The following is a 26,586-nucleotide window of genomic DNA, read 5'->3' as shown; positions in this document are numbered from 1 at the left end:
TCCTTTACTCATTTAAATAGTGAAGATAATAAAAGCTGTCATCCTACATGATTGTTAGGAGGATTAAATAGGCTGACATCTGCAAAGCACCTGGAAAGTTCGTTATAGTGTTTGAAAATAAAAACAAAAATAGGATGAAATAAAAATAAATTCAATAACGTAAATTTAAATTTTAAATTAAATAAATAAAATGAAAGAATGTTAAAATTGATAAATAATAAAAATACATTTAAGAATTGGTTGGAAAAAAATAAAAAGAATTGGTTGGGAGGGCAGAATTCCCTGCTCTGAGTTTCCTCCACAGCAGGTACAGGTGCTGTCCCTGGCCAGGGAACTGAGATCCTGCAAGTTTCGAAGCACGGCCCAAGTAAATGAATGAATGAATGAATAAAACCAGGCTTTTTCCTCTGCCCCATTTTTTAATGTCACTTTGCCGACAAAGGTCCATATAGTCAAAGCTATGGCTTTTCCAGTAGTCATGAACAGATGTGAGTGTTGGACCATAAAGAAGACTGTGCGCTGAAGAATTGATGGTTTTGAAATGGGATGCTGGAGAAGACTCTTGAGAGCCCCTGGACAGCAAGATTGAACCCGTCAATCCTAAAGGAAATCAACCCTGAATATTCACTGAAAGGACTGATGCTGAAGTTGAAGCTCCAGTACTTTGGCCACCTGATGTGAAGAGCTGACTCACTGGAAAAGACCCTGATGCTGGGAAAGGCTGAGGGCAGGAGAAGGGGACGACAGAGGATGAGATGGTTGGATGACATCATTGACTCAATGGACAAGAGTTTGAGCAAACTCTGGGAGAAAGTGAAGGATAGGGAGGCCTGGCATGCTGCAGTCCATGGGGTTGCAAACAGTCAGACACAACTGAGCGACTGAACAACAACTGGCATGTTCCTCTGCTTGGTTTTCGACATTCTCTGCTCCAGCCAAAAGAACTTCTTCATCATCCCATAATGCCTCTGTATCAAACAGGCTCAGCCCAGCCTCCAAACCTTTGCCCATACTGGTCCATATCCTCATATCCATATCCATATTCATACATATCCATATACATATCCCTCCCTTCCCCCTCGCCCGCCATGTGTCTTCACTTGTCTGAATCTTCCATCTTTCGAGGCTCTGCTCCAGCACTACCTCCTCCAGGCAGCCTCCCAGATTGTCTGGGGCCACACCTGGCATATGGGGAGGCCCCATCACGGTAGAAAGACTAAGGGCTCTGAAGTCAGACACGTGTGGGCTTGAATCTCCCTGTTGCCGCTTTGCTCTGTGACAAGAAAGCCAAGTTAACCTCTCTGGAACTGTTTCTTTGTGCTGTAATTGCAGAGTTTAGCCTGACAGAGGGCAGCCACAAAGACCAGTGCTCAGGAAGTCTGGCTGCCTGACTGTGTGTGAATTCTCACTCAGCTTCTGTCCCTCTGCCCTGGACTGCCCTCCACCCAGGCAGGGACTAGGGAGAGAAGGGTTAGGAGGGAGTAGGGATGACTGAGGAAGTTCATAGTCCATGGTAGAGCTGCAAGGGATGCCAACTGGATCCTGCCTCAGGGCCTTTGCACCAGCTGTTCCCTCTGCCTGCAATGCAAGTCCTTCAAATACACACACAATTTCCTCCTCCCTTCCCCTCTGATCTTTGCTCTTGTATTAGCTTCTTGGTGGGGCCTTTCCTGACAACCTGCTTCATTTTTAAAATATTTATTTTTTATTATTATTTTATTATTTATTTATTTTGGCAATTTATTTATTATTATTATTATTTTTCTTTGGCTGTGCTGGGTCTTAGCTGTGGGACTCAGGATCCTCGATCTTCATTGCGGCATGCAAACTCTTAGCTGCAGCATGCTGGATCTAGTTTCCTGACCTGGAGTCGAACCCAGGCCCACTGCCCTGGGAGTGTGGAGTCTTAGCTGCTCGACCACCAGGGAAGTTTCCTGACAATCTGCTTTAAATCTGCAACCATCTCCACTCTCCTGGATGCTTCAAATTCCCTTTCTTTACTTTCTTTGTCTGCCTGGTACAAAGCATGCCTTTTCACTTATTTATCTTGTTTACTAACAGCATCCATCACCCACACGCGGCTGTCAGCTCCACGAGGGCAGGGCTTTCTCTTTGCCCTGTTTACTGCTGTCGTTTTTATGTCTAGAGCAGCACTGGATACAAGTATTTGCTGAATACTCAACAGCAAGAAATCAGGATCCCTGAGAAAGTGAGACCCCAGAAAAGCCAATGGTCACTGTAGCTGGGAGTAGAGATCTTCCAGAAGAAATGTTCTTGGAGCCAAATTGTGAAGGGTGGGGAGGATTTGATGGGGAGCAGTACAGGGAAAGGCCAGATGGAGGGAACAGCCTGGGCAAAGGGATGATGGCTGGAAAGCTTGAGCAGGAGACAGTGTGGAGATGAGGGCAGCAGGGGGCAGTAGAGAGAAACGGGAGAGGTGGCCAGAGGATAAGATGGTAAACTTGAACCTGTGGCTGGTAGGAAACCAGGGAGGGGCTTGGTCATAAGGAAGTTGCCAAAAGGATGTGATGGGCGACACAGGGCAATGGTGCAAAGGCCCAGTGGATCTTCAGGCAGGTCCTGGGGGACAGGAGTCTGAAGTTGAGAGACAGCGGGCATCTCAGTGGCCTCAGACTCACCTCTGTCTTCTTAAATCGTGCCCGGAGGGTCTTCATAGCTAGCGTCTGGTGTTTCTCCTCTCCCCAAGCCTCCTGAGAAAAGCCAGGAGGTGAGGGATGTCAGTTCTGGGGGCAAGTGGGGCATCTGTCTCCCACTCCTCAAAAGTACCACTTCCTCCTCCCCAGGCCATCCCAGCCCTTAGAGCAGGTCACAGACCTATCCCATCTTCTAACTGCTGTGTATCCTTCATCGGGTCACTTCCCTTCTCTGAGTTTCACATCCCTCTTCCTTAAAATGCAGGAGATAATTCCCTCTGCTTTCCCATGATGTCTCTAACATAGAGCCTGGCAAACAGTAGGTGCTCAGTAAATTCATCCCACCAGTTTCCCCTGTTGCCCAAGTAGATACAAGCTTTTTCTGGCCTCCAAGCTTTTATCTGTGCAGTTATGTCTGCCTTGTCCCCACCCCTCCTCTGGTGAACTCCCATTCATCTTTCCCAGCCTAGTTCCAAAATCCCGCGGTGTTCTGATCAGCTTTGTCTCTTACTAATGGGCAGAACTCTAACTCCCAAATTGGGTCCCCTCAGCTCTTCTTCTGCTCCATCCTTGGCTCCAGAGGCTAGAAGTGTCTGGACTGGTTCTGTTTTCCTGAAAACTTAGTGGGTCCTCAGGGGCCAGGCACAGAGTTGAGGCCTCTTAGTACAGAGCATGTTCTTTGGGAAGTCAGAGAGAACATCCTTGAGACTAAACTCTTTACACCAGCCTGGCTCCTGCGTGAATAAGAGCACAGAGGCGAGTCATCCAAGGTGGGCGGAGGTCTAGAGTGATTGATGGCTCCATGCATGTGTGTGCACAGCTCCACACAGGGTATGTCTGTGCACACGTGTCTGTCCAGCTTAGCCTGTTCTGTGTTTTGTGCACCTGCAGGTACAGAGGTCAGGCAGCGATCTCAAGGGGGTGTTCTGCTGGGTGTCTGGCTAGGAATTCCTTACTGTGTCAGAGTGGGATTGCTCTAAAGGTGTATCCTTCACCTGTCCTTTCACCTGCCCACCTGCCCATGAATTCTCCAAACCTTCCTTCCACCCATTCACTCACCTATGCACCCATCCTCCCACCAAGCATTTCTACATCCACCTACTGTACACCACCGGATCAACTCAAGTTCTCATGGTTCTCTGTGCACCCTTCAACCGTGCTTTATCCACCACCCACTCATCATCCACCTGCCTACCCACCCACCTACCTACTCACCTATCCATCCATCCACCCACCATCTACCCACCCATCCATCCAACATCCACCCACCATTCACTGATCCATCCACCCATCCATCCACTCACTCATTCATTCGTCTATGCAACCACTCACTGGCCACCACCCATCCACTCATCCACCCAACTCATCTTTTCATGGTTCTTCACCCTTCAACCATCCTCCGTCCACCATCCACCCACCTGCCTATCCACTCACTCACTTACCTATCCATCCATCTACCATTGACCCACGCACCCACCCAACATCCACCCACCCAACATCCACCCATCTACTTGTTCATCCACCCACCATCCAATCACCCATTCATTCATCCATCCAACCACACACTGGCCACCACCCATCCACCCAACTCATCTTTTTATGGTTCTCCATGCACCCTTCAACCATGCATCATCCACCACATGCCCACCATCCAGCTGCCTATCCACCCACCCAACCACTCATCCAGCCATCTATCCACCTCAACTATCCATCCATCCAGCCAGCCAACACCCACCTACCATCTACCCACCCATCCATCCACCCTCCCATCCATCTACTGCCCATCTATTCATTCACCCCTTCAATTTACCCCATTCATCAATGTACGCATTCACCCACCACCATTTTCCTTTACTCTTGTCTAACAGACTCAATCACACCTACAGCAGGGTGTAATTGACACCCAGGAGAGGAGTCCACAGGTTGTCTGGGCAGGAGGGAATCTCCCGGCTTGGGGGAGGGGAAAGTACCCTCATCTAGGGAGCTGCTTCCTGGAAGAGGTGATGATATATCCACAGGGCCTGCTGGCAGGGCAGGACATTGAGCTGCAGCAGCAGGAAGAGAGGGTACGAATCCTAGACAAAGAAGTAAGAGGTGCATGCATGAAGCAGCGTGCGCGCGCGCGTGTGTGAGATGGTGCCTCAGCATGGCTGGGACACACACTGGCCTTTCCTTTCTCCCACCTGCCGGGGCTTGGGGGGCAAGGAGCCTGAGGCCCTCAGGGGAGCCTCCATCCTGGGCCTCCCTCACCTCCTTCCCTCCTACCTCCTGCAGTTCCAGTGCTGCCAGCACTAGGCCACCGTGTCCACTGCCGGCTCTGGTTACCTGCTCCCAGCCGAGCCACCAGCTCGCACCCGCAGCTCCTAGCACTCAGCCCTGACACCTGATCAGCTCTGAGCAGGCAGCTGCCCCTGGGGGCCCGAGGATGAGCAGAGGGAGGAGACAGGGTGGCAGTCGGGCTGTCTGTTGGCCAAGGAGCTCTGGCGGGAAGACAGGGAGGTTCTTCCCTAACATCACTGGACTGATTTCAGTTTCTGGAATGAGCCACCTTCTTTCTCTCCTCTCAGCCTTTGTACTTGCGGTTCCTATACCAAGAGCCTTCTTTCTGTACCTCCTGTCACCTCCAACTGGCTGATTTTCACTGGTACTCACTGTTCAGATCATTGCCGCAACACCCCTTCTCCAGGAAGCCTTCCTGGTTGCCCCCAGGCTGGGTCAGGCGCCTCCTCTGAGCTCCTTCATTGCCCAGGGCCCTCATTACATGCCAGTCACACTAAGTCACCATTGCCCCGTCACAGGGGGCTGCCTGTGGTCTCCAGCGTCTCGCCAGCACACAGTAGGTGCTCAATACATTTCCTGAATGAGTCCTCAAGCCTCCACTCCAAGGACATAAGCAGTTTCTCCAGCCTCTTGGTGCGGTCAGGACTTGTCTTGCTGATTATCACACACCTGGATAACGTTCAGGTAACTTAGAACGGCGTCCGTGAGTCTCCCTAGTGAGGATCCAAATTGCCTCCTGACCCCAGCACACATGCACAGTAACCCTGAATTTGTATATTTATAAACTTCTTAAATATGCAGGGGGAAGAGTCTTGGATTGGAAGCAAGAGTTTGGGTCTCCTCTCTCAGGCTCCGTCCTGGGACTGGGGGACGCGGGGAGGGAAGTGGGTGTCAGTTTACTCGTTTTCAAAAAGGAGAAAGAGGGTACCGATCGCTTGCACCCTTCATTTTACAGGTGACTGGAGAACTCTCACGTCGGCAGTCCCCTAGTATCCAGCCCGGGTCACTGAACAACCCTTTCCCGGGCCCCCACCCCACATGATCAGCGCATAAGAACCCGGCGGGCCATTGCCAGCAGTTAATATGGCGACTGCGGCGACAGTACATGGCGCATGCGCCTTGCGAGGAGGGGCCAGGTACGAAAGATGAGAATACGGCTCCTCCTTCTTCCTCGTCCCACCCTATTTCCGGCGGAAGCGGCCGCAACAAGGGAAACTTTATTGTTCCCGTTGGTGCAGTGAGGATGTCGGTGAATTACGCGGCGGGGCTTTCGCCGTATGCGGACAAGGGCAAGTGCGGTCTCCCGGAGGTGAGAGCGGCTGGGGGTGCGGACGGCCGCCGTCAAAGCCGTGGGCTGGGCGGGACCGGCTGGCAGTGGGGCATTGTGGGAATATCAGGAGACACTGAGGCTAGACAATGGGAGGGACTTCCCAGTGAGGAGGGGGCGGGAAGTGACGACCCAGTGCGCCTGGGGATGCGACCACGCCCAGCTCCGGGTCGGTCCGGCTGGGGACGGAGGATAGGACCCACTTCGAGAAGTCCTGAAGTTCTGATGGGGGAAACAAGGGATGTAGTTCCAGGAGGAAGGCTCCGGGGCAAAGGGCAATAAACAACCTTGGAGGGCAGATTTGGCCAGAGAGGTTTCCAAAACTGGGGCAGGATGGGCCTCAAGTGCCAAGTTGAGGAGGTGACACTATCCTGAGGCTGATGAGGATTTTGAGGCTGATGAGGAAGCTGGAGTATGGAAATCAGACCCCTCCAGTCTCGCTGAGAGAAGTCCTTGCCATGCACTGAGATCTTGGCGAGATCCCTTCTTTCTGGGTCTCTTTCCCTGCTGTAAACTGGAGAGAAGCTTGCCGCCTCCCACAAAATTTGGTCCGTTCCTTCTTAGTCAGGCATTCACGAGTTCTCACATGGTGTGAAGCCCCACTTTTCTCTCCTGCCAGTTTTTTCGCTTTATCCCACAAACATTTATTAAGCACCTACGGTGCACCGACGTCGTTCACCCCGGGACCACATGGGGAACCAGACAGGCCAAGCCGCTTCGTTCCAGCTGGGAGACAGATGAGCAGCAAATAAATGCAAGGAGTCAGATAGTGTTCAGCGCTAGGCAGAAAGGCAAAGCAGATGATGAGAGCTGCGGGCTGCACTGAAAACTAGATGGCTGGTGATAGCCATCACTAAGATAACTCAGCGGTATGAAATACATTTAATGTTATGCAGCCATCACCACCATCCATTTACAAAACTGTCTCCTCTTCCCAAACTAAAACTCTGTCCCCATTTAACAGTGACTCTCCATCCCCTCTCCCAGCCCCGGGCCCCACCGTCTACTTTCTTTATGTATCTGACTCCTCATGGGACCTCACATAAATGAAATCATACAATATTTGTGTTTTTGTGTCTGTCTGATTTCACTGAGCATGATGTCCTCAGGTTTCATCTGTATTGTATAATGTGTCCAAATTTTCTTCCTTTTAAAGGCTGAATAATGTTCCATTGTATATGTTGTTGTTCTTCAGTCACTCAATCGTGTCCAACTCTCTGCGACCCCGCGGACTGCAGCATGCCAACCTTCCCTGTCCTTCACTGTCTCTCGGAGTTTGCTCAAACTCATGGCCATTGAGTTAGTGATGCCATCCAACCATCTCGTCCACTGTCATCCCCTTCTCCTGCCTTCAGTCTTTCCCAGCATCAGGGTCTTTTCTAATGAGTTGGCTCTTCTCATCAGGTGGCCAAAGTATTGGAGCTTCAGCTTCAGTATCAGTCCTTCCAATGAATATTAAGGGTTGATTTCCTTTAGGATTGACTGGTTTGATTGTACGTGTAGACCGCATTTGTTAGTATCCATTCATCTGTTAATTGACACTGGGGTTGCTCCCATATTTAGCTACTGTGAATAATGCTACTGTGAACATGAGTGTGCAAATGAGACAGCTTTTGAGCCAAGATGGAGAGGAAGTGCAAGGGGAGTCATGTAGGTGTCTGGGCAGAGGACATTCCAGGTGGAGGGCTTTGCCTCTGCAAAGCCCTGAGGCTGAACTGTGCCTGGCGTGTTGGAGGAACATCGAGGAGACCTGTGTGAAGTGAGCGAGGGAGAGAGAGGGAGGAGGGGAGAGCAGGGATGGGGCAGGTCCTGCAGGGCCTTGTGGGCCTTGGTGAGGACTTGGGTTTTTCCACTGAGAGAGGTGGGAGCCCTGGAGGGCTGTGGGCAGAGAAAGGACGTGATAACAAGCTGCCTTTTCCCACCCATTCCCCTCCTCCTGGGCAAGGCAGTCTGTGGCTTGTGGCCTTGCCCGCTGTGGGACATGTTTCAACTCCTGAAACCATGCAAGTAGGACTTGAACCCACGGTTCAGTTGAGATCACACCCTTGTCTTAGGACTTAATGAAGCTCAGTTTCTTTATGTCTCACTGCAGAAAGAATTCAGTGAGAGACAGAGATATGTTCATGCATGCATGTTAAGTTGCTTCAGTTGTTTCTGACTCTTTGTGACCCTGTGGGCCGTAGCCCGCCAGGCTCCTCTGACGATGGGATTCTCCAGGCAAGAATACTAGAGTGGGTTGCCATTTTCTTCTTCAGGGGATCTTCCCAACCCAGGGATTGAACCTGTGTCTCTTAGGTCTCTTGCATTGGCAGATGGGTTCTTTACCACTAACGTCTGGGAAGCCCCAAAGTGATAGGTAAGAGATGGATAGGTAAGAAGTGGGTTTATTTAGAGAGAAACACTTTCCACAGACAGAACGCAGTCTGTCTCAAAAGGTGAGAACAGTCTTGGGAGAAACACTACACAGAAAGGGTGTGGGCCATCTCAGCAGGTGAGAGGTTCTGAAATATGGTGTGGTTAGTTTTTTGGAGCTGGATAATTTCATGGGCTAGTGAATGGGAGGATTATTCCAATTATTTCGGGGAAGGGGTGGGGATTTCCAGGAATTGGGCCACCACCCACGTTTTAGCCTTCTGAACTGTCATGGCACTGAGGGTGTGTCATTTATCATATGCTGGTGTATTACAATGAGTGTATAATGAGGCTCAAGGTCTACTGAAAGGCTTATCTTCCGCCATCTTGGACCTAGTTGGTTCTAATCAGTTTTTGTCACATTTTGTTGATCTCGAGTGGCCTGGGCCTAAAACCACTTGAAGCGGGGCTTGGGTTCCCAGCCAGAGATTGAGGCTGGGCCAAGGTGGTGAAAACACCACATCCTAACCACTAGACTGGTGGTCAGTGACAAGGTCCCTGACCCTTCAGCTGTGCAGAAAAGAGTTTCCACAAAGACAGAAAGTAGTGAAGCAAGTAGAGTATTTATTAGGAGGAAAAAGAGTACAATACATATGAATAGACACACAGGCAGACTCAAGGAGAGTCCCTGAGTTGTGCTTTTGTGGTGGTTTAAGTCACTTTTATGAGGCATTTATTCTGGATTTCCTTTGGCCAATCATTTTGATTTGCCTGGTTCAGAGTCCATATTTGGTATATCTCAGGGTCCTTCCATGCGTGCACATGCATCTTTTAGCCGAGATGGATTCTACTCTGAAGGCCCATGGGTAGATTAGCCTTTGGCATCATTCACCTTTGACCTCCAAGGAGCCTGTCTGCCCACGTGTGATCAGCGAGGTCTCCTGGCTTCAAGAATGAGAAATATGTGATCTGGGCAGGGCCCAGTGCCCTACCTTAATTGTCTTGCTGTTCTCACCTCGGAGTTTCTTTGGAGCACTGGGAATGAGTCTCCAATTGGTTAACCATTAAGGTGCGGGGGGAGCATGTACCTCCTGCCTCACTGTGGCTCTGTCATTCTTGTAGGAAATGGCAACCCACTCCAGTATTCTTGCCTGGAGAATCCCCATGGACAGAGGAGCCTGGCAGGCTGCAGTCCATGGGGTTGCACAGAGTCAAACATGACTAAAGAGACTTAGCACCTGCCCCACTCCCTTCTGTTTCACTCCCTGCTGCTCTCCCTCACCCAACAGGTCTTCGACCCCCCCGAGGAGTTGGAGAAGAAGGTGTGGGAGCTGGCACAGCTCATCTGGCAGTCCTCCAATGTGGTGTTCCACACAGGCGCCGGCATCAGCACTGCCTCAGGCATCCCCGACTTCAGGTCGGCAGGCAGGGTGGGATGTTGAGGCAGGGCCTTCCAGGCTGCAACAGCCTTCCCTGTGAGCTCACCAGATGAACAGGCATCAAAGCCCATCTGCTGCCCTCCCTCCCACTGAGTTTAGGGTGACCCGTCAGTCCCCTAGGGTGTTGGGGATGTGTAAGACCCTTCCTTCAAAGCAGATCCCTTTATATCACACCCAACATTGACTTCCATTGGTCAGAACTTGGTCATGTGACTGTACCTAGTTGCAAGTGGTGCTGGGAAACATAAATCTTTTGTCTAAGCCCACTGTGCATGGCTAAATATTGGGTTCTATTATTACCATAGAAACCATCCAGACCTCAGTTTCCTCACCTGCAAGTGAGGGTGTGAGACCAGATAATGTCTAACTTCCCTCTACTTCAGGCCGCCTATGTTAGACAAGAGTCTCATTGCTGAAAAGCAGGGGCCTCAAATTTGTGGCCTCCAAGTGGCCCCTCTAGGTGTGAAGTTTGCAACCCCACCCAGATAGGCAGGCCTATTGCACTTGTATTCTCTTTCTGAGGCCTTTCAGGCCCCCAGCACAGACTCTCACAGCAGAAGAGCAGATTCCTTGTCTGGAGGAGTGTTAGGGAATTCTAAGGTGTGAATCTCATCCCCCTTCCATAACCTGCCATAGCTCCCCATTGCCACACTTCAGAGTTCCAAGCACTTCGGGCTGGAAATCAAAGCCCTTCCTCACCTAGCCTTGGTTCAGCTCTCCAACCTCAGCACCTGCAGCCCCCAGACTGTCTGAATAGCCCTGCCCTTTCCTCTCTGTTCAGAGACAGCTCTGCCTCCTCCAGGAAGCCTTCCCAGAGTCCCACAAAGAGCCCTTACCACTTCCACTGGGCCAGCCCAGCCCTGGGTTGCTCCCTCTGTCCTGGCCCCTCAGAGGACCAGAGGGTCTGTGTCCACCTGTGTCTCTTCCCCACAAGATGGAGAACTCCCTGAGTGCAGGGCCTGGGTGCACTCGGGCACCAGCATCCCCCAGTGCAGGGCCATGGACTCCCTGAGGGCAGGGTCTGGGTGCACTAGGGCCCCAGCATCCCCCAGGGCAGGGCCATGCCAAATGCAGCAGCAGTAAGTGCTGGGTGAGTTAAATAATTTCTGCTTTTATGTACCACGTTCTCCCTCTTTCCTACCTCACCTCCTTTGTCTGTATCAATCTCTCTCTGACTTTTTCTCTGCCTGTTTCTCTCTTTTTCTGTCCTCTCCTTGGTCTCTAAACTCTGTCTCTTCCACCCGCCGCCACAGGGGCCCCCATGGCGTCTGGACGATGGAGGAGCGGGGCCTGGCCCCCAAGTTTGACACCACCTTCGAGAATGCCCAGCCCACAAAGACCCACATGGCGCTGGTGCAGCTGGAGCGCGTGGGCCTCCTGCGCTTCCTGGTCAGCCAGAATGTGGACGGACTGCACGTGCGCTCCGGCTTCCCCAGGTGCCCCCAGTGTCCAGCTCCCTGCCCTGCCTTGAGCAGGCCACCCCTCTCCCTGAGCCTCAGTTTCCCTATCTAGAAAATGGACGTTGATGGCAGCCCCTCTCTCTCCAGGCCCCTGGGGCAGTTCAGCCAGGCAGCCAGGGAGGGTGGGCGCTCAGCTGTCAGCTCTCAGTCGCACCTGGAGAGCTGGGCGGGATCCCCTCTTCCCGGTCCTGGGAGGATTCCAGCCCTGAGCCCTCTGGATCTTGGCTGGCTGGGGATCTGGAGATCCTGCTCCTCCACTGAGCCTCTTCCTTCTCCCCCCACAGAGACAAGCTAGCAGAGCTCCACGGAAACATGTTTGTAGAAGAATGTGTCAAGTGTAAGACGTGAGTGCCACTGCGGGAGAGGGCGGGACACAAGGCATGGATGACCCAGGTCGGGCTCCCCAAAAGGTCCTGGTGAGCTAAGCCTGCTGCTTCCAGAGTCAGGGGTGTGACCCTCCCAAGGTGGGATCTGGGAGTGTAGCTTCTTCCTGGGAGGTGTGTTCATTTCCTGCAGCTGCCGAAACAACCACAAACCTGAGTAACTTAAAAACAACAGAAATTCATAATCTTATGGGTCTGGAAGCTACAAGTCCAACATCAAGGTGTTGGCAGGACCATACTCCCTCCACAGAGTCTTAACCACTCACCTACCAGGGAAGTCCCCAGGCCAGCTTTTTCATGGAAGGCCCCCTCTGCTTCCCCACCCCACCCCCTGCGGGGTTTGCCAGCTGTCACCTCATGTTTAGATTCTGGTCTTATGCTCCCGCACTTTCCTGGGAAAACAGCTGTGTGCAAAAAGCATGAGCTGCCCAGATGGGCTGCAGGGTGGGTGCCTGGGAACCGGCAGTGAGCCGACCCTTTCCTCCTTGACACAGGCAGTATGTCCGGGACACCGTGGTGGGCAGCATGGGCCTGAAACCCACGGGCCGGCTCTGCACCATGGCCAAGTCCAGGGGGCTGCGGGCCTGCAGGTGAGTGACCCCTCCCCATGCCCTGGACCCCAGGGGAGGCCGCCAGTCTCCTGCTCACTCCCTTGACCTCCCTACAGGGGGGAGCTGAGAGACACCATCCTGGATTGGGAGGATTCCCTGCCTGACCGGGACCTCACCCTGGCCGATGAGGCCAGCAGGTCTGACCCCAGTGGGTCCCGGGTGGGGTGGGTGGGGAAGGGGCAGAAACAGCCAGCTCCACTCCTGAGGGACCTCAGGAAAGGATTCCAGTGAGGAGTGATCAGCACCCTGTCTGGGCCTCGCTTCGCCTGTAATAGCTGTTGTACTGAGCCCGCACATACCATCCTTACCATACCCCAGGGTGGGTGCTGCTCAGGCCCATTTCACAGAGGAGGAAACAGGCTGGAGCAACTGGACTCCTCCATCCAGGCTGCCCCGCCCAGAAGTGACTGAGCCAGGATCTGAACCCAGGAGTCCAAGTATATGGTGCTCCCCACCAGCAGCTCCACTTCTGCTGACAGGGTTGGGGGTGGCCCAGCAGAAGGGAAGCGTCAGAGGCAGGCCATGGCTGGGCCCCCAGCAGAAGTGGGTGCTGTGTGAGCAGGTCTCCCAGGATTGGCCCCATTGTGTTGGCAGAGCAGTGAAGCCATGATGTTTGAGCAAGGGTCAGGGAGTGTGTGTGCTGGCTACCACATGCCCCGGCCTTGTGGGGCAGGAGGAGGGCTGCAGAGACCCTTGCCAAGGGGCTTAGACTAATCCCACCTCCTGGCCCCAGGAATGCAGACCTGTCCATCACACTGGGCACCTCCCTGCAAATCCGGCCCAGCGGGAACCTTCCCCTCGCCACCAAGCGTCGTGGAGGTCTCCTGGTCATTGTCAACCTTCAGCCCACCAAGCATGTACGTGTGGGAGCCTACCCCTGATATCACCCCTGGACCCCCCTCAAGCCTTCTCCCTCCACCTGACTGGTCCCCACCTCCACAGGACCGCCACGCAGACCTGCGAATCCACGGTTATGTTGATGAGGTCATGACGCGGCTCATGAAACACCTGGGCCTGGAGATCCCAGCCTGGAACGGCCCCCACGTGGTGGAGAGGGCACTGCCGCCCCTGCCACGCCCACCCGCCCCCAAGCTGGAGCCCAAGGAGGAGGCCTCCACCCAGCTCAACAGCCCAGTGCCCGCCAGCCCCAAGCAGGAGCCCACAGCTGAGCCCTGCGCCCAGCACAATGGTTCCGGACCAACCAACCACAAAAGGGAGTGGCCAGACAGCCATGCCCCTCGCAGGCCTCCCAAAAGAGTGAAAACCCAGGTGGTTCCTAGCTGACCAGGGGCCTCGGGGAGGACGGGGTTTTTTTTATAGAAACCATGGGTTCTTTTTCTTTTTTCTTACTGGTCTCACTTTGTTACTCATTTCTGTCCTTTGGGGGAGACCTCAGGGTGCTGAGAGCTGGGCTCCAGGCCGGGGGGCAGACTTGCCATCCACTGGACCTCCCTTTAACTTGGGGCCTATGGAGGGGGCTTGGCAAGGAGCATCCCTGCCCCGGATCCTGAACTTGGAGCTGACAACCCTGCACCTGCTCCACCCCCAGTCTCTAGCCCCTGACTCAGGGTGTTCTTGGAAGGCGTGATCAGGCCTTCTCTGATTTCCAGCCTAAACAGGAATCAAGCCTGTCTGCCTCCTGGACCCTCACATTCTCCAGTCCCTGCCTATCCCCACACAGCCTTCACAGCCCCTCTAGGGGGGAGGGGACACACAGCCACCATTTAGGAGTCAAACCTCGTGGCAGGACAGACAACAGAGGCTCACACTGCCTTTGTGGCTGGAGGGAGACAAGTGGGTCCACCTGACTTCCTCCAGGCTTCCAGAAAAGCCTTCAATGCAATAAAAGCAGAATTTTCTTGCATCTTGAATCTGTGTTTACCATCTACAACCTTGCCCAGGGTCCAATCCCTGGGGGTAGGACTGTGTGGTGTCTGCGGCCCCTGGTATGTGGGTGCGCTGGGACATTCATGCAGTCCAGGCCTGGCAGTGAAGGAAATCCTTACCAGCTGTTGACATTCCTTGAGTCCTCCATTTGTAAATATTATTTCTGTGATTCTTTAATACGTGCCCTCTGCTACTAGGCTGTGAGCCCCTCGAGGAGAGAGGCCGCATCTTCTAATCGCGATTGCAAACTCCCCCACCCGACCCCACATCCCCGCACCTGCGCAAAGCCGGCAGGGATCCGGTTGTGACTCTAAAGGAAGAACGTGGGTGCAGCTGGGGTCCATGCTCCCCAGCTGTGACCTTGGGCGAGTCCCTTCATTCCCTACATTTCAGTCTCCTCATCCATAAGACGAGCCGGGTGGGCAGCCTAGCCCCCCAGGAAAGCAGCTGCCCCAGGCCTTCCGCGGACTCCCTTGAAGGGTCTGGGGCGGGGCGGGGAGGGGCCAGAGCCGTCAGAACCTCGCGCTCCTGGCGCGCCCTGCCCTCCACCAGCCGCCGCTCTCCAAGGTCCTGAAGGCAACCCTGGCTGCTCTCGTCGCCGCTCCAGCCTTGGGTCCAGGGACTCCCCCATATCACTCCTCTATCTTTGGCTGGCCCAGTCCTTCCTTCTGTGGGTTGGGGAGCCCCAGACTCAAGTTAGCCGCCACCCCACTCCACCTCCACGCCAGCCGTGTTCTGCCAAGATACTTTATTAAGGATCATGGCAGTCTAAAAAACGGAAAAGGAAAGGGTCATGGCAGCGCCGAAGTTTAGGGCTCATCCCGTGCTCTGGGGCCAGGGTCCCTGCAGACTTGGCTGCTTTCTCCTCCGTGTGTGCGAGGGGGCAGGGAGGAGTCCCCAGGGTCGGGGTAGGGGGCTAGTTATTGAGGCCTAGTGTATATCGATCTGTCTAGGTCGGGGATCAGTCTGTGTGTGTGTTCCTGTTTCCTTCCGCACCTGGGTCTGCATCTAGATTTCTCAGGCTTTGTGGCCTTATGGTCTGTGTCTGAGAATCAGTTTCGGTGTGTACCTGGGTCCCTGGGTCTGTAGCTGTGTATCTGTGCATCTCCATCCTGATACCTTCTCCAGGGTCTCTCTCTCACCTCGGATCCCCATGCCTGTCCCTGTCCACTACAGCACCTATTGAAGCACCCCTGAGTAGAGGGGCCGGGGTGGAGACGGGGGCAGGGACCCATGGTGCTCACAGCTCCCCCCCTGATGCCTCCAGCCCCACGCGGCCCGGGCTGACTGCTGGCTCAGGCGGGGCACAGTCCAGCAGGGTGGCCCGGTCCAGTTCCTTCACGGAGTTGCCCTGGACCAGAGTTGAGTTGTCCAGATCCTCTGTCGAGTTGTCCAGAGCACGTGTGTCCCGGGATTCCCATTCCCCAGGAGGGCTGCCTGGAGACCTTTCCTGAAGTGCGCCAGTGCTGGGCCCAGGTCCGGGGGCCTCGGAGCCTGGTGCAGCATCGGGAGCCACTCGGGATGCCGCGTCGTTGTGTAGAGTCCTGGAGAAAACTGAGCACGGGGTGGGGGAGGGCCATGAGGGATGGCCTGAGGGCCAGTTCCCTTCTTTCCTTAACCCCCAGCCTCAGGGAGCACTTGCAAGGGGGCCCCTTCCCCTCCCCCAGTGGGGACTGGGGAGCCAAGGGGAATGTGCCCCAGAGGGGTTTTGAAGGAAGAGCAAACCCAAGTCCACATACCTCGCACAGGTGCGAAGTCTCCGGGGCTCTCGGCTCGGTTGGAGGCGAAAGGGCTGATGGAGGGGAGGACGATGAGGGCGAAGGAGAAGAGCAGGACCTGGTGGAGATGTGGGTGGGGTCACCCCATCCCTCCCCAACCCCTGAGCATGCTTAAGCAGGAAACAGAGGCCCAGAAGACTAGATAGTGCTTGACCCAGCACTCAGGGCTCTGCTCCTATTCATGCTCCCCCACAGGCCCCTCTGCCAAGGTTGAGGACACCCCCCCACTCAGAGCTGGGGGTCAGGACTCACTGCTATGCAGGTGCCCGTCTGTGCCGATTTGCTGGTGGACTGGACCACAATGGCCTGGAGTTTCTTCAGCTGTTCCAAGAGAGACCTTAGCGGAAATGGGAAGCCTTGGCTGAGCCCTGCATGGCCTTGACCTGGCTCCCTGTCCATTTCTGGGATCTCCCAGCCTGGCTGAGGTCTGAGTCTTATCCACCCCTCAAGGCTCTACTGCTATTAAAAGTCCCAGAAGCTCCCTCAAAAAATCTCCATTGAATATCTCACCCACTTTTCTGACACCCAGCCTCCTCCATCCAGGTTGCAATCATCACTCACCTGGACACCAGCCCCTACCTCTGGTCCCCTCAAGCCTCTCATGCCCCCTCTAGGGTTCATGCTCCACACTTTTCAAATGTGATTCAACTCCCAGCCCTCCAAGTTCCCACCTCCCTTGGGGTAAAAGCCTGAGTCCTCACTGCTGCCCACAAGGCCCTGCATGACCTGCCTCATCCCCTCCCTCTCTCTTCTCCCCCGACAACTCTGCCCCTCACTCACACTGCTCCAGCCACACAGTCCCCTTATTGTTCCTCCTACACACAAGTATTCCTGCCCTAGGGCCTTTGCACTGGCTGTGCCCTCTGTACCAAGGACACTGTTCCTCCCCACAGGTCTTTTTGTAACTGCTTCTTTCTTATCTATTGGATCTCATCTCAAATGTCACCTTATTGACCTCCCTGCCTAAAATAGCCCCCTTCACTCTCTAGCCCCTTCCCCCCAGTTTATTTTTCTTCCTAGTGGCTATCGCTGTTTGAATGATCTTTTACACTGTTTTGTTTGTCTTAAGTATGCTTCTCACTAAAGTATGAGTCTTTTAAGTGGAGGGACTGTATCTGTTTTGCTCACTATTGAGGTATCAGTACCCAGAACTACTCCTGGCACTGAATAGATGCTGATAAAAACTGACTTAGTACATGTACCCCATAGATGGAATGACCTGCAGTTCTCCAGCACACCATACTTCTAGCCTTTGGCCATTCATATGCCATTTCTTCCACTAGCAGCACCTTCCCTCTACTGAACTCTTATACATCATTTTAGGGCCCAAGTCTAAATCCCCTCTTCTATGCAGCCTGCCCCCTCTCTGGGTAGAATCCTCACCTTCTGCTCTGCCCTGCCATCACACAGTCTGTCCCCCCTTGTCCACCTATCCTGCAAGAGACTCCAGGGTCAGCTTCCCCCTGTCCTCAGTCCTGATCACACCAAAACTCACAGGTTCTGCTTTTCGAGATGCAAGACCTTCCTCTGAAGCTCTTGATTCTGGGCGGTACAGGCTGACATCCTGCAAATGCAACATCACAGTGACATTCAGAATATGCCTGTCACCCCTACAGATCCCACGAGCTGCAACTGCTGAAGCCTGAGAACCTAGGGCCCAAGCTCTGCCACAAGAGAAGCCACCTCAGGAGTTCCCTAGTGGTCCAGTGGCTAGGACTTCACACACTCCCAATGCAAGGGGCCCTAGTTTGATCCCTGGTCGAGGAACTGGATCCCATATGCTGCAACTATGAACTCACACAGCCAAATAAATATTTTTAAAAAGAAGAAGAAAGAGAAGCCACTGCAATGAGAAGCCCACACATCACAACTAGAGAGTAGCCCCTGCTTCCTGCAACTAGATAAAGACCACGCACAGCAGGGAAGACTCAGCACAGCCAACATAAATAAATAAATTTATTTAAAACAAAACATTCAAATTGTGGCATGAGGATATGTTAGTATCCAAGGAAGAGAATAAATTCCCCCACTAAAAGGCCCTCCTAAATAACTCATGGGATAAAGAAGAATCCGCAGTGTAAAGTAGGGAAGACCTAGGAAGCAAGTAATGACAACATACAAATCAAGATGTGCGAGATGCAGCTAAAGAAGTGCTGAGAGGAAAATGGAAAACCTTCTTACAGTTTAAGCAGCTAAACATGTGCTGTGTGTGCTGTGCTTAGTCGTGTGTGCTCAGTCCTGTCTGACTCTTTGCGACCCCACGGACTGTAGCCCGCCAGGCTCCTCTGTCCATGGGGATGCTCCAGGCAAGAATAGTGGAGTGGGTTGCCATGCCCTCCTCCAGGAGATCTTCCCCACCCAGGGATCAAACCAGGTCTCCTGCATTGCAGGCAGATTCTTTATAGTCTGAGCCACCGGGGAAGCCTGCAGCTGAACATACATGTTTAAAAATCAGCAAAAGAACAACAGAATAAACTCACTAAAAAAAAAAAAAAATGAAATACACGATAAAGCTAAGAGCAGAAATAAAGGAACTAGTACACAAAAACACAATTGAGTGGGAGGAAAAGTCAGAAATTCATTCTTTGAAAACAATAACTAAAACAGACAAAGTTCTGGCAAGATTGCTCAAGATAAAAAACAAGGGAAGGTACAAATACACAACATGAGTTATTACAAAGGTCCCAACTATAAGTCATTCAAAGCTTAAAAAAATAATGGGAGAGAACTATGAACTATCTTATGTCAATAAATTTGAAATGGACAACTTTCCAGAAGGATGACACATCCCAAAATTGACTAGGGAAGAAATAGAAAATGCAGATAGGCCTGTAACATTTACTAAAATCACTTTTGGTTTAAAAAGTGAGTGAACTAAGTTTTTATGTTTCCTACCCTGATGCTGGGAAAGATGGAGGGAAGGAGGAGAAGCGGATGACAAAGGATGAGATGGTTGGATGGCATCACTGACTAAATGGACATGAGTTTGAGCAAGCTCCAGGAGGAGGTGAAGGACAGGGAAACCTGGCATGCTACAGACCATGGGGTTACAAACAGTCAGACATGACTGAGCGACTGAACAACAACACCTTAAAGAATAACGAGGACCCTGTCAGCATCCTGCATGAGTTTAGAGAGGTAATTGGACGGGATTAGAGTGCACAGACATTAGAAGAAATTGAGACAGTGACAGACTTTATTTTCTGGGGCTCCAAAATCACTGCAGATGGTGACTGCAGCCATGAAATTAAAAGATGCTTACTCCTTGGAAGAAAAGTTATGACCAACCTAGACAGCATATTAAAAATCAGAGAAATTATTTTGCCAACAAAGGCTCCGTCTAGTCTAAGCTACAGTTTTTCCAGTAGTCATGTATGGATGTGAGAGTTGGATTATAAAGAAAGCTGAGTGCCAAAGAATTGATGCTTTTGAACTGTGGTGTTGGAGAAGGCTCTTGAGAGTCCCCTGGACTGCAAGGAGATCAAACCGATCAATCTTAAAGGAAATCAGTCCTGAAGATTCATTGTAAAGATGATCCTGAAGCTGAAACTCCAATACTTTGGCCACCTGATGTGAAGAACTGACTCATTGGAAAAGACCCTGATGCTGGGAAAGATCGAAGGCAGGAAGAGAAGGGGATGACGAGGATGAGATGGTTGGATCGCATCACCGACTCGATGGACATGAGTTTGAGCAAGCTCCAGGAGTTGGTGATGGACAGGAAAGTCTGGCGTGCTGCAGTCCGTGGGGTCACAAAGAGTTGGACACAACTGAGCGACTGAACTGAACTGAGAGTGCACAGTTCTTAAGTTGAGGAAGTTCCTCCTTCCTTCCACTCCTGGAAGGAAGCCATGACAGCTCTGAGGACCAGAAAGGCTCAGACAAGGGAAGTAAATGCCCCACCTACAGGCAAAGAGCCAGGACATAACCTCCTTTCTTGGCATAACATCATCTAGGGCAGCGGTCCCCAACCTTTTTGGCACCTGGGACCAGTTTCAAGGAAGACAGTTCTTCCATGAATCCGGGGTGTGGAGGGGATAGTCTTAGGATGATTCAAGCACATTACATTTAGTTTTCACTTTATTTCTATTTTCTGGAAATCTCAGAAATTCCGCCTTGACTTTAGCGTTAGGGTCTGTGCTTCCAGGAGAATCTAGTGCCACTGCTGATCTGACAGGAGGTGTGGCTAAGGCGGTAATATAAGGTGGGGAGCGACTGTAAACACCATTGCTCGCTTGCCTGCTGCTCACCTCCTGCTGTGCGGCCTGGTTCCTGACAGGCCATGGATGGGTACCAGTCCGTGGCCCAAGAATTGGGGGCCCTGTTCTAGGGGTTTAAGGGGCCTCAAAATTGAGCCCTGTACCACCTCTAGGCATTTTTCTATCCTTGCAATTCACATACAAAATGGTCGCTCCCATGGGGCACAGTGGTAAAGAATCCACCTGCCAACGCAGGAGACTCAGAAGACATGGGTTTGATCCCTGGGTTGGGAAGATCCCCTGGAGAAGGAAATGGCTACCCAGTCCAGTATTCTTGCCTGGAGAATTGCATGGACAGAGGAGCTTGGCAGGTTGCACGTCATGCAGAGTCAAACACGCGCGCGTGCACACACACACACGTGCGCACACACACACACGCACGCGCGCACACACACACGCACATGCACACACACACGGGCACACACACGCGCACACACACGCACACACACGCAGACTGTGACCTTTACTCTACCGCATGCCTCTCTCAGGCCTCAGTCCCCACCCCCACCCCCTCGAGTGTGGGGTCCTGGGTCCCCAGCCTTACCGAGTCTCCAGGCCATCAATGTATTCCTTCTTCTTTTTCCGGCTTTCTTGAGCTGACTGTTTGTTTCGGATTTTCCGGCGGATCTTTTTCAGCACTCGCTCCTCGTACTGCAGAGTGACATGGGGAGGAGACTGAGTCAGTCTGAAGGGTCCACCCTCTGGTCCAGACCCCACAATTTTACCCCCAGTATCCTCCCAAGGGAGCCAGACTCAGGGACTTGAGGGCAGACCCCTCATGGCTTGAAGGCCAGATTTTTTGTCCTCAAATTTCTGCAGTCTCTAGTGGTGGTGGGGGCGGGGGGTGGGGAATGGGGATAGTCCTGGTTTCCTGATGATCTTCCCTGCTCCCAATCCCAGTTCCATTATTAACAACTAGATTTTGTGCACTGGTGCAATCGCGCCACCGTCTGGCCATGTGTGGGATTGGCGCCTTTTCCCAAGGCAGTTATCACTAAGAGAAGTCTTCAAATTGGGAAAGGCAAACTCAGGTATTGATGCTGAGTGAACACGCTGAGTGGAGGTCGCAGCCAGCTAGAAAGCCCCCAGTGTGTTGGCTTTGAGGATGAATTTTCTGGCTCTGGTGACAGACACATCCTAACATTCTAGTTGTGTGTGCTGTGCTTAGGCACTCAGTCGTGTCCGACTCTTTGCGAACCCACTGACTGTAACCCGCCAGATTCCTCCGTCCATGGGAATTCTCCAGGCAAGAATACTGGAGTGGGTTGCCATGCCCTCCTGCAGGGGATCTTCCCAACACAGGGATCGAACCTAGGTCTCCAGCATTGCAGGCGGATTCTTTATCGTCTGAGCCACCAGTTAGGGAGACCTAAAGGTGAGACTCAGGCTTCCCAGGTGGTGCAGAAGTAAAGAATCCACCTGCCAATGCAGGAAATGGCAAGAGACATGAGTTCGACCCCTGGGTTGGGAAGATCCCCTGGAGTATGGAGTGGCAACCCACTCCAATGTTCTTGCCTGAAGAATGAACGCTGTGGACAAAGGAACCTGGTGGGCTACCATCCATAGGGTGGCAAAGAGTTGGACACGACTGAGCGCGTGTGCACACACACACACATGCACACGAAGGTGAGACTCATGGGCATGTTGCTGCAGGAAATGGGGTGAGGCCCAGGGCCAGGGGTCCCACTGACCCACCTTGGTAAGGGGCAGCTGAGTGGGCAGAGTGATGCCTTCTTTGGCCAGTAGCTTCTTCTCATCCTCCGTCAGCACCAGCTCCTGGCAGTGCCCAGTCCCAGGTTGCAACAGGTGGGGGGCTGCCAGCTGATGTTGCTGCTGTGGGGAAACCAGGAGAACTGCTTTGGGGGCAGAGACAGTGACTGCCTCTGGGAAGTAAAAGGCATCAAGAAACAATTGATCCAGTTGCTATAGGGTCCACGCCGGCACTAGGGCTCCAAAGAACCAGCCCACAGCCCTCTGACGCAGCCATTCCATTTCCAGGAATTCATCTCACAGATACAAGTGTGGTTTTTTTGTTTGTTTGTTTCACAAATAGTCATTTGACAGTTATGTGTTTAGCACCTACTACAGGCCACACACTGCTCTGGGCTCTGAACATTCCTTGCAGCTCTTGTCTGCAACAGCAAATGGAAAATCCAACAAACAGGGTATAGGATAAGTGAGCCTCCGGGTAAAGAGGGTGAGAGGTGGTTCTCCCCATGTACCTGTTTGTACCTTTGGAACTTGGACTGTGTGCATGCATTTGACTATTCAAAAAATTTTCAAGCTAAATTTAAATCACGAAATAGAAACACTGAAAATGAAAGAACTGTGTCATCAGACAGCCAAGTCCTAGGGATGTCACACCATGGCTCAGGAGTAAAGGTAGAGATTGGGGCAGTCTGCTATCTATCAGATCAAACTCCAGTCCCTGGAATTCCAGGCCATTGATCAGTCCAACCATTTTCTCTTCAGGGCTCAAGCCTCAGTGTGTTCATCTGCAATGTGGGAATAAGGCCTCCCACTTCCAAAAGTTGTTCACACACAGAACAATGATATTAAACTTGTTATTTTTACAAAATCCAGTTAGCATTTCCAAAGCGGTCATTTGTCTTTCCTATCCTTCAAGATCTGCTGAAGTCCTGTCTCCTCCAGGAAGCTTTCCTGGGCCTGCAATGCGCCTCTAGCCTCTCTCCCTTATGGATACACTTCCCTAAGCAGTCATTGTCCCCTCTTGACCATGAGGTCCCCATAGACTGGGCACACAGCTGACGCTCACCGCAGGTCTCTCAAGTCTAGAGGGGTGTTCTGGTCTTTTTTAGAGGTTGTCAGGACAACTTGAGGCATCAGGAGTTCAAATCCTGACTTGGCCACTTGCTTGTTGTGTGACTTTGGGTCTGTGGCTTAGCCTCTCTGGGGACTGGTTTTCTCATCTGTGAAAGGGAGCAGGGCACTAATTGGGTTCTCAGGCCGGGTTTGCCCATAGCGGAAGCTCCAGGCAAGATAAGACAGCCCAAGGTAAGCATACAGTGGGCACAATAGACCCAATAGGTCAGCTCAGGAATTGAGCCTGCAGCAGCTGTGTGATTTAAGGCAAATTACTAAACCTCTCTGTGCCCATTTCCTCACATGTGAAATTAAGATAATAGCCTCAATTTTCAGGGTTGCTTTGAATTAAAAGACCTGGAACCAATACCAACCCCTGTCTGTGACTGTCTTCCAGTTTTCAAAATGGGTGTATTGGGGCCCCATGAGCTCCAGTGCCCCTCCCAGTTCTGATGCTCCAGGGGGCAGGTGGGGGCTGCTCACCAGGTCCCCGCTGCTGCTGGAGAGGAGGAGGTCCTTGACTGTGAGGTTGTAGCGTGAGGGTGAGTCAGCCAGGTCGGTCTGCTCCTCGGCATAGACGCCTGGGCTCCACATTTCTAACAGGGCACATGGGGATGGAGACAGGGGTGGGGGTCAGGCAGGGGGCCTCGAGCTCCCAGGTCCTACCTGCCTCCTCCAGCAAAGCCCCCAGCATCGACCCTAATGTGCTAGGCATTTGTTCCTTGGCTTGGGACCCCAAGACCAGGTGCCTCAATCTCCCCTCTGCCATAAGATGGGGACCCCAGTTCATCAGGACGTTGTTAGAGACCCATGGCCAGCCCAAGAGGGAGTGGCTGTTATCACTCAGGATTAGGGGCTGAATCTGCCGCAGGCTGGGCCTTATCTCCTCCTGGGGGCAGGGACCAGTTCTGATTCACCCGAAGTTCCCTCCCACCAGCTACCTGGCACCCCATAGGTGACCTGCTCTGGAGAGCACAGTCTTCCGAGTCAGATGGCCCTTGCTTCTAATTCCAACTGGGTGGAGCTGTGTGACCTTGGGTAAGGGAGTAAACCTCTCTGAGCCTCAGTTTCTCAAGTTTCCAATGGGACTAATAAACACTCCCACCCCATCGCGGGGCTCAAAAGACAAAGGATGCCCTCTTGGTGGAATCTTCTGCATCAGGCCTTTCCCCAGGTCCGGGGGAGCACCCCAAGGCCTGGGATCCCACGATCTCATACACTTTCATTGAGTCTCCTATGAACCAGACATGGAAGGTATAAAAACTGAGGTTGCCAGCGCAATGCTTGAGGCAGATTGCATCCCAGCTCTGTGGCTCTGACTCATCTCTTAACCAACCAGAAAATGGGTCCATGACAGCACCCCAGTACCCATCTCAAAGGGTGGATTTGTGCGTTCAGTGCCCAGAACAAGGAGAGGGTAGTTGGCTGACACAGGACTCACCCAGGTCTATAGCCACAGAAGTCTCAAGCCTTTGGGCCGCTGGCCCGAGGTGCCTGGCAGGGCAGGTGGGGCCAGGATGGTAAGAGGGGCAGGGCCCCTCACCAGACTTCACACTATGGCAGCCGGCAGGCGCGGCAGGCACCTCACCGCGTGGAGGCGTGTCCTGGGGGTCAGAGGGCAGATCTTCTGAGATGCCACTGTCACTGGCCGCGGGGGACCAGGTTGGGGAATCTGAATCTCCAGAACCCAGGATGGAGTTGAGGAAGTCATCAGAGTCCGCGCCTGGCAGGACCTGTTGGGACAGAGAGCACCGGTGGGAATTAGGAGGTCTATGCTTTGCTTCGCATTGCTGTGTGTCTCTGGGCAAGTCGCTGACCCTCTCTGGGCCTCACGCGTCCTTTCTGTAGTAAGGAAAGAGCTAATGTTCCTTGCCCACTGGCGTTGCTGGAGCCAGAACACAATCGTGTAGCTCGGGAACAACATCAAACTGTGTCGAGCGAGGAACAAGCCCCAAGTTTAAGTCTGGAGCCAACTTCAAATTGCTGTGTGACACAGGACAAATTACCACCCCTCTCTGGGCCTTGCTTTCCACACCTTTAAGAAGGAGGCGATGTCATCTGGCCCTTAGGGTCGCTGAGAGGTCTTATACAACAATGTGCTTTGCTAAAATCACACATGTGCATGGTAAAGGCACAAAGCTGAGTGGAGTCCTGGCTCTGACCTGAGGGGGTGGGGGTGGGGATGACGAATTGGGTTATCACCTGGTCCTCCCCACGGCCCCAGTCTTCTCCAAGCTCTACGTGTCTCAGAACGCCATCCTGCCGGTCAAACAGTAGATCCAGGAGCTCCAGGCTGTCGATAGGGCCCATGGGACTGGTGGAGGAAGCCATCTGGGGCGAGGAGGGGACACCTGTGAGGGTCATGCAGCCCCTCTCCTGCCCACCGCCCATCTGCCACCACCCGAGGTACCTTCCCCTCTGCTTCAGTCCCTGCTGCAGGCCCCAGGTCGGCCTGCCCCTCTTGCCTGCTGAGTCTCAATCTCCAGATCTCTGTTGTGGGGACAACCCAGAAACTCCCTGGGCCTAGCAGCCAATTTCTTTAAAAAGCTCTAGATAGCTGCTCCCGTGGGGATAGTCAGCGGATGACGCTAGCCCCCTCTTGCATTCCCATCCTGTCCGAATCCCCCCTCACACCCTTTTCTGGAAGGCAGGGAGGCCCAGAATAAAGTCCAGCAGCAGCCCGGAATAGAGGCACAATCTTAGTCATTGTATTCTCCCTCTGGGTCTCAGTCTTCCCATCTGTACAATGGGGTGTGAGGTGCCTGCCAATTCTGGGAGTTTGGGGAGAGTTCCCGGCATAAATCGTCCCTCCCCTGGGGACCCCTGCAGGTCTCACCTTTCCGATGGCTAAATCCCCATCCATGAGCCCCGCTAGCTCCTTCTCCAGACCTCCTGCGTCTGCCTCGAGCCGGAGGTTCAGCCCGCCATCAGGTCTCCCGGGCTCAGCTGCGTCTTCTCTGTGGTTATCACCACTCCCCAAAAGATGCTGAAATAGTCCCCGGGCGCTCCCAGCCCACCCCAAGGTGCTGACTGGGCAACAGGCAAGACGGACAGAGTTAAGGGCCAATGACAGCGGGGCAGGCTAGGGGGCGGGGCGGGAAGACCGTTATCTCATGTTTTGTGCTTTTCCAGTCAATGGGCAAAGGCCAAAGTCTGGGGTGCTGCGACTCCAGCATGACTTTTCCCCTACTTTCGGGGACTGTTTCTTTTCCTAGTCCCCGGATGTCGGCTCCAAGAAAGCCCAGGGCCCTTAGCCGGGTCCCGTCCACTCCCAGAACAAAACAGAACCCAAAAGACTAGCCCAAACCCTTGGGGGCGCCCTTCCTTCAGCCA

The 26,586-nt window shown here is 53.0% G+C and overlaps 2 protein-coding genes across 3 annotated transcripts; one reads left to right on the top strand and one right to left on the bottom strand.

Annotated features, from left to right (window-relative positions):
* The first annotated feature begins 5,455 nt into the window (after positions 1–5,455).
* SIRT6 (sirtuin 6) lies at positions 5,456–14,377 on the top strand. Its single transcript, XM_043466229.1, has 9 exons — positions 5,456–5,618; positions 5,890–6,243; positions 9,903–10,030; positions 11,306–11,488; positions 11,797–11,856; positions 12,390–12,485; positions 12,563–12,643; positions 13,240–13,363; positions 13,449–14,377. The coding sequence occupies exons 2-9, from the start codon at positions 6,040–6,042 to the stop codon at positions 13,788–13,790; spliced, it is 1,218 nt and encodes a 405-aa protein (XP_043322164.1). The 5' UTR covers positions 5,456–5,618; positions 5,890–6,039; the 3' UTR covers positions 13,791–14,377.
* A 747-nt stretch (positions 14,378–15,124) lies between these two features.
* Positions 15,125–26,242, bottom strand: CREB3L3 (cAMP responsive element binding protein 3 like 3). 2 transcript variants are annotated; one of them, XM_043466227.1, is made up of 10 exons: positions 26,090–26,242; positions 25,456–25,584; positions 24,695–24,986; positions 23,737–23,849; positions 22,126–22,263; positions 20,975–21,081; positions 17,667–17,735; positions 16,424–16,508; positions 16,133–16,229; positions 15,125–15,947 (listed from the first exon to the last, which is right to left on the bottom strand). In XM_043466227.1, exons 1-10 carry the CDS (start codon positions 26,114–26,116, stop codon positions 15,634–15,636), a joined length of 1,371 nt encoding a protein of 456 aa, XP_043322162.1. In that variant the 5' UTR covers positions 26,117–26,242; the 3' UTR covers positions 15,125–15,633. The 2 variants fall into 2 exon arrangements, with proteins under 2 accessions (XP_043322162.1, XP_043322163.1); XM_043466228.1 differs by having other exon boundaries at positions 22,126–22,260.
* Between the last annotated feature and the right edge of the window lie 344 nt (positions 26,243–26,586).

The sequence above is a fragment of the Cervus canadensis genome, chromosome 4 (assembly GCF_019320065.1).
Source record: "Cervus canadensis isolate Bull #8, Minnesota chromosome 4, ASM1932006v1, whole genome shotgun sequence".
NCBI classification, from domain to species: Eukaryota; Metazoa; Chordata; class Mammalia; order Artiodactyla; family Cervidae; genus Cervus; species Cervus canadensis.
The sequence above is the reverse complement of the archived record's forward strand: the minus strand, read 5'-3'. Positions and strand labels throughout refer to the sequence as shown.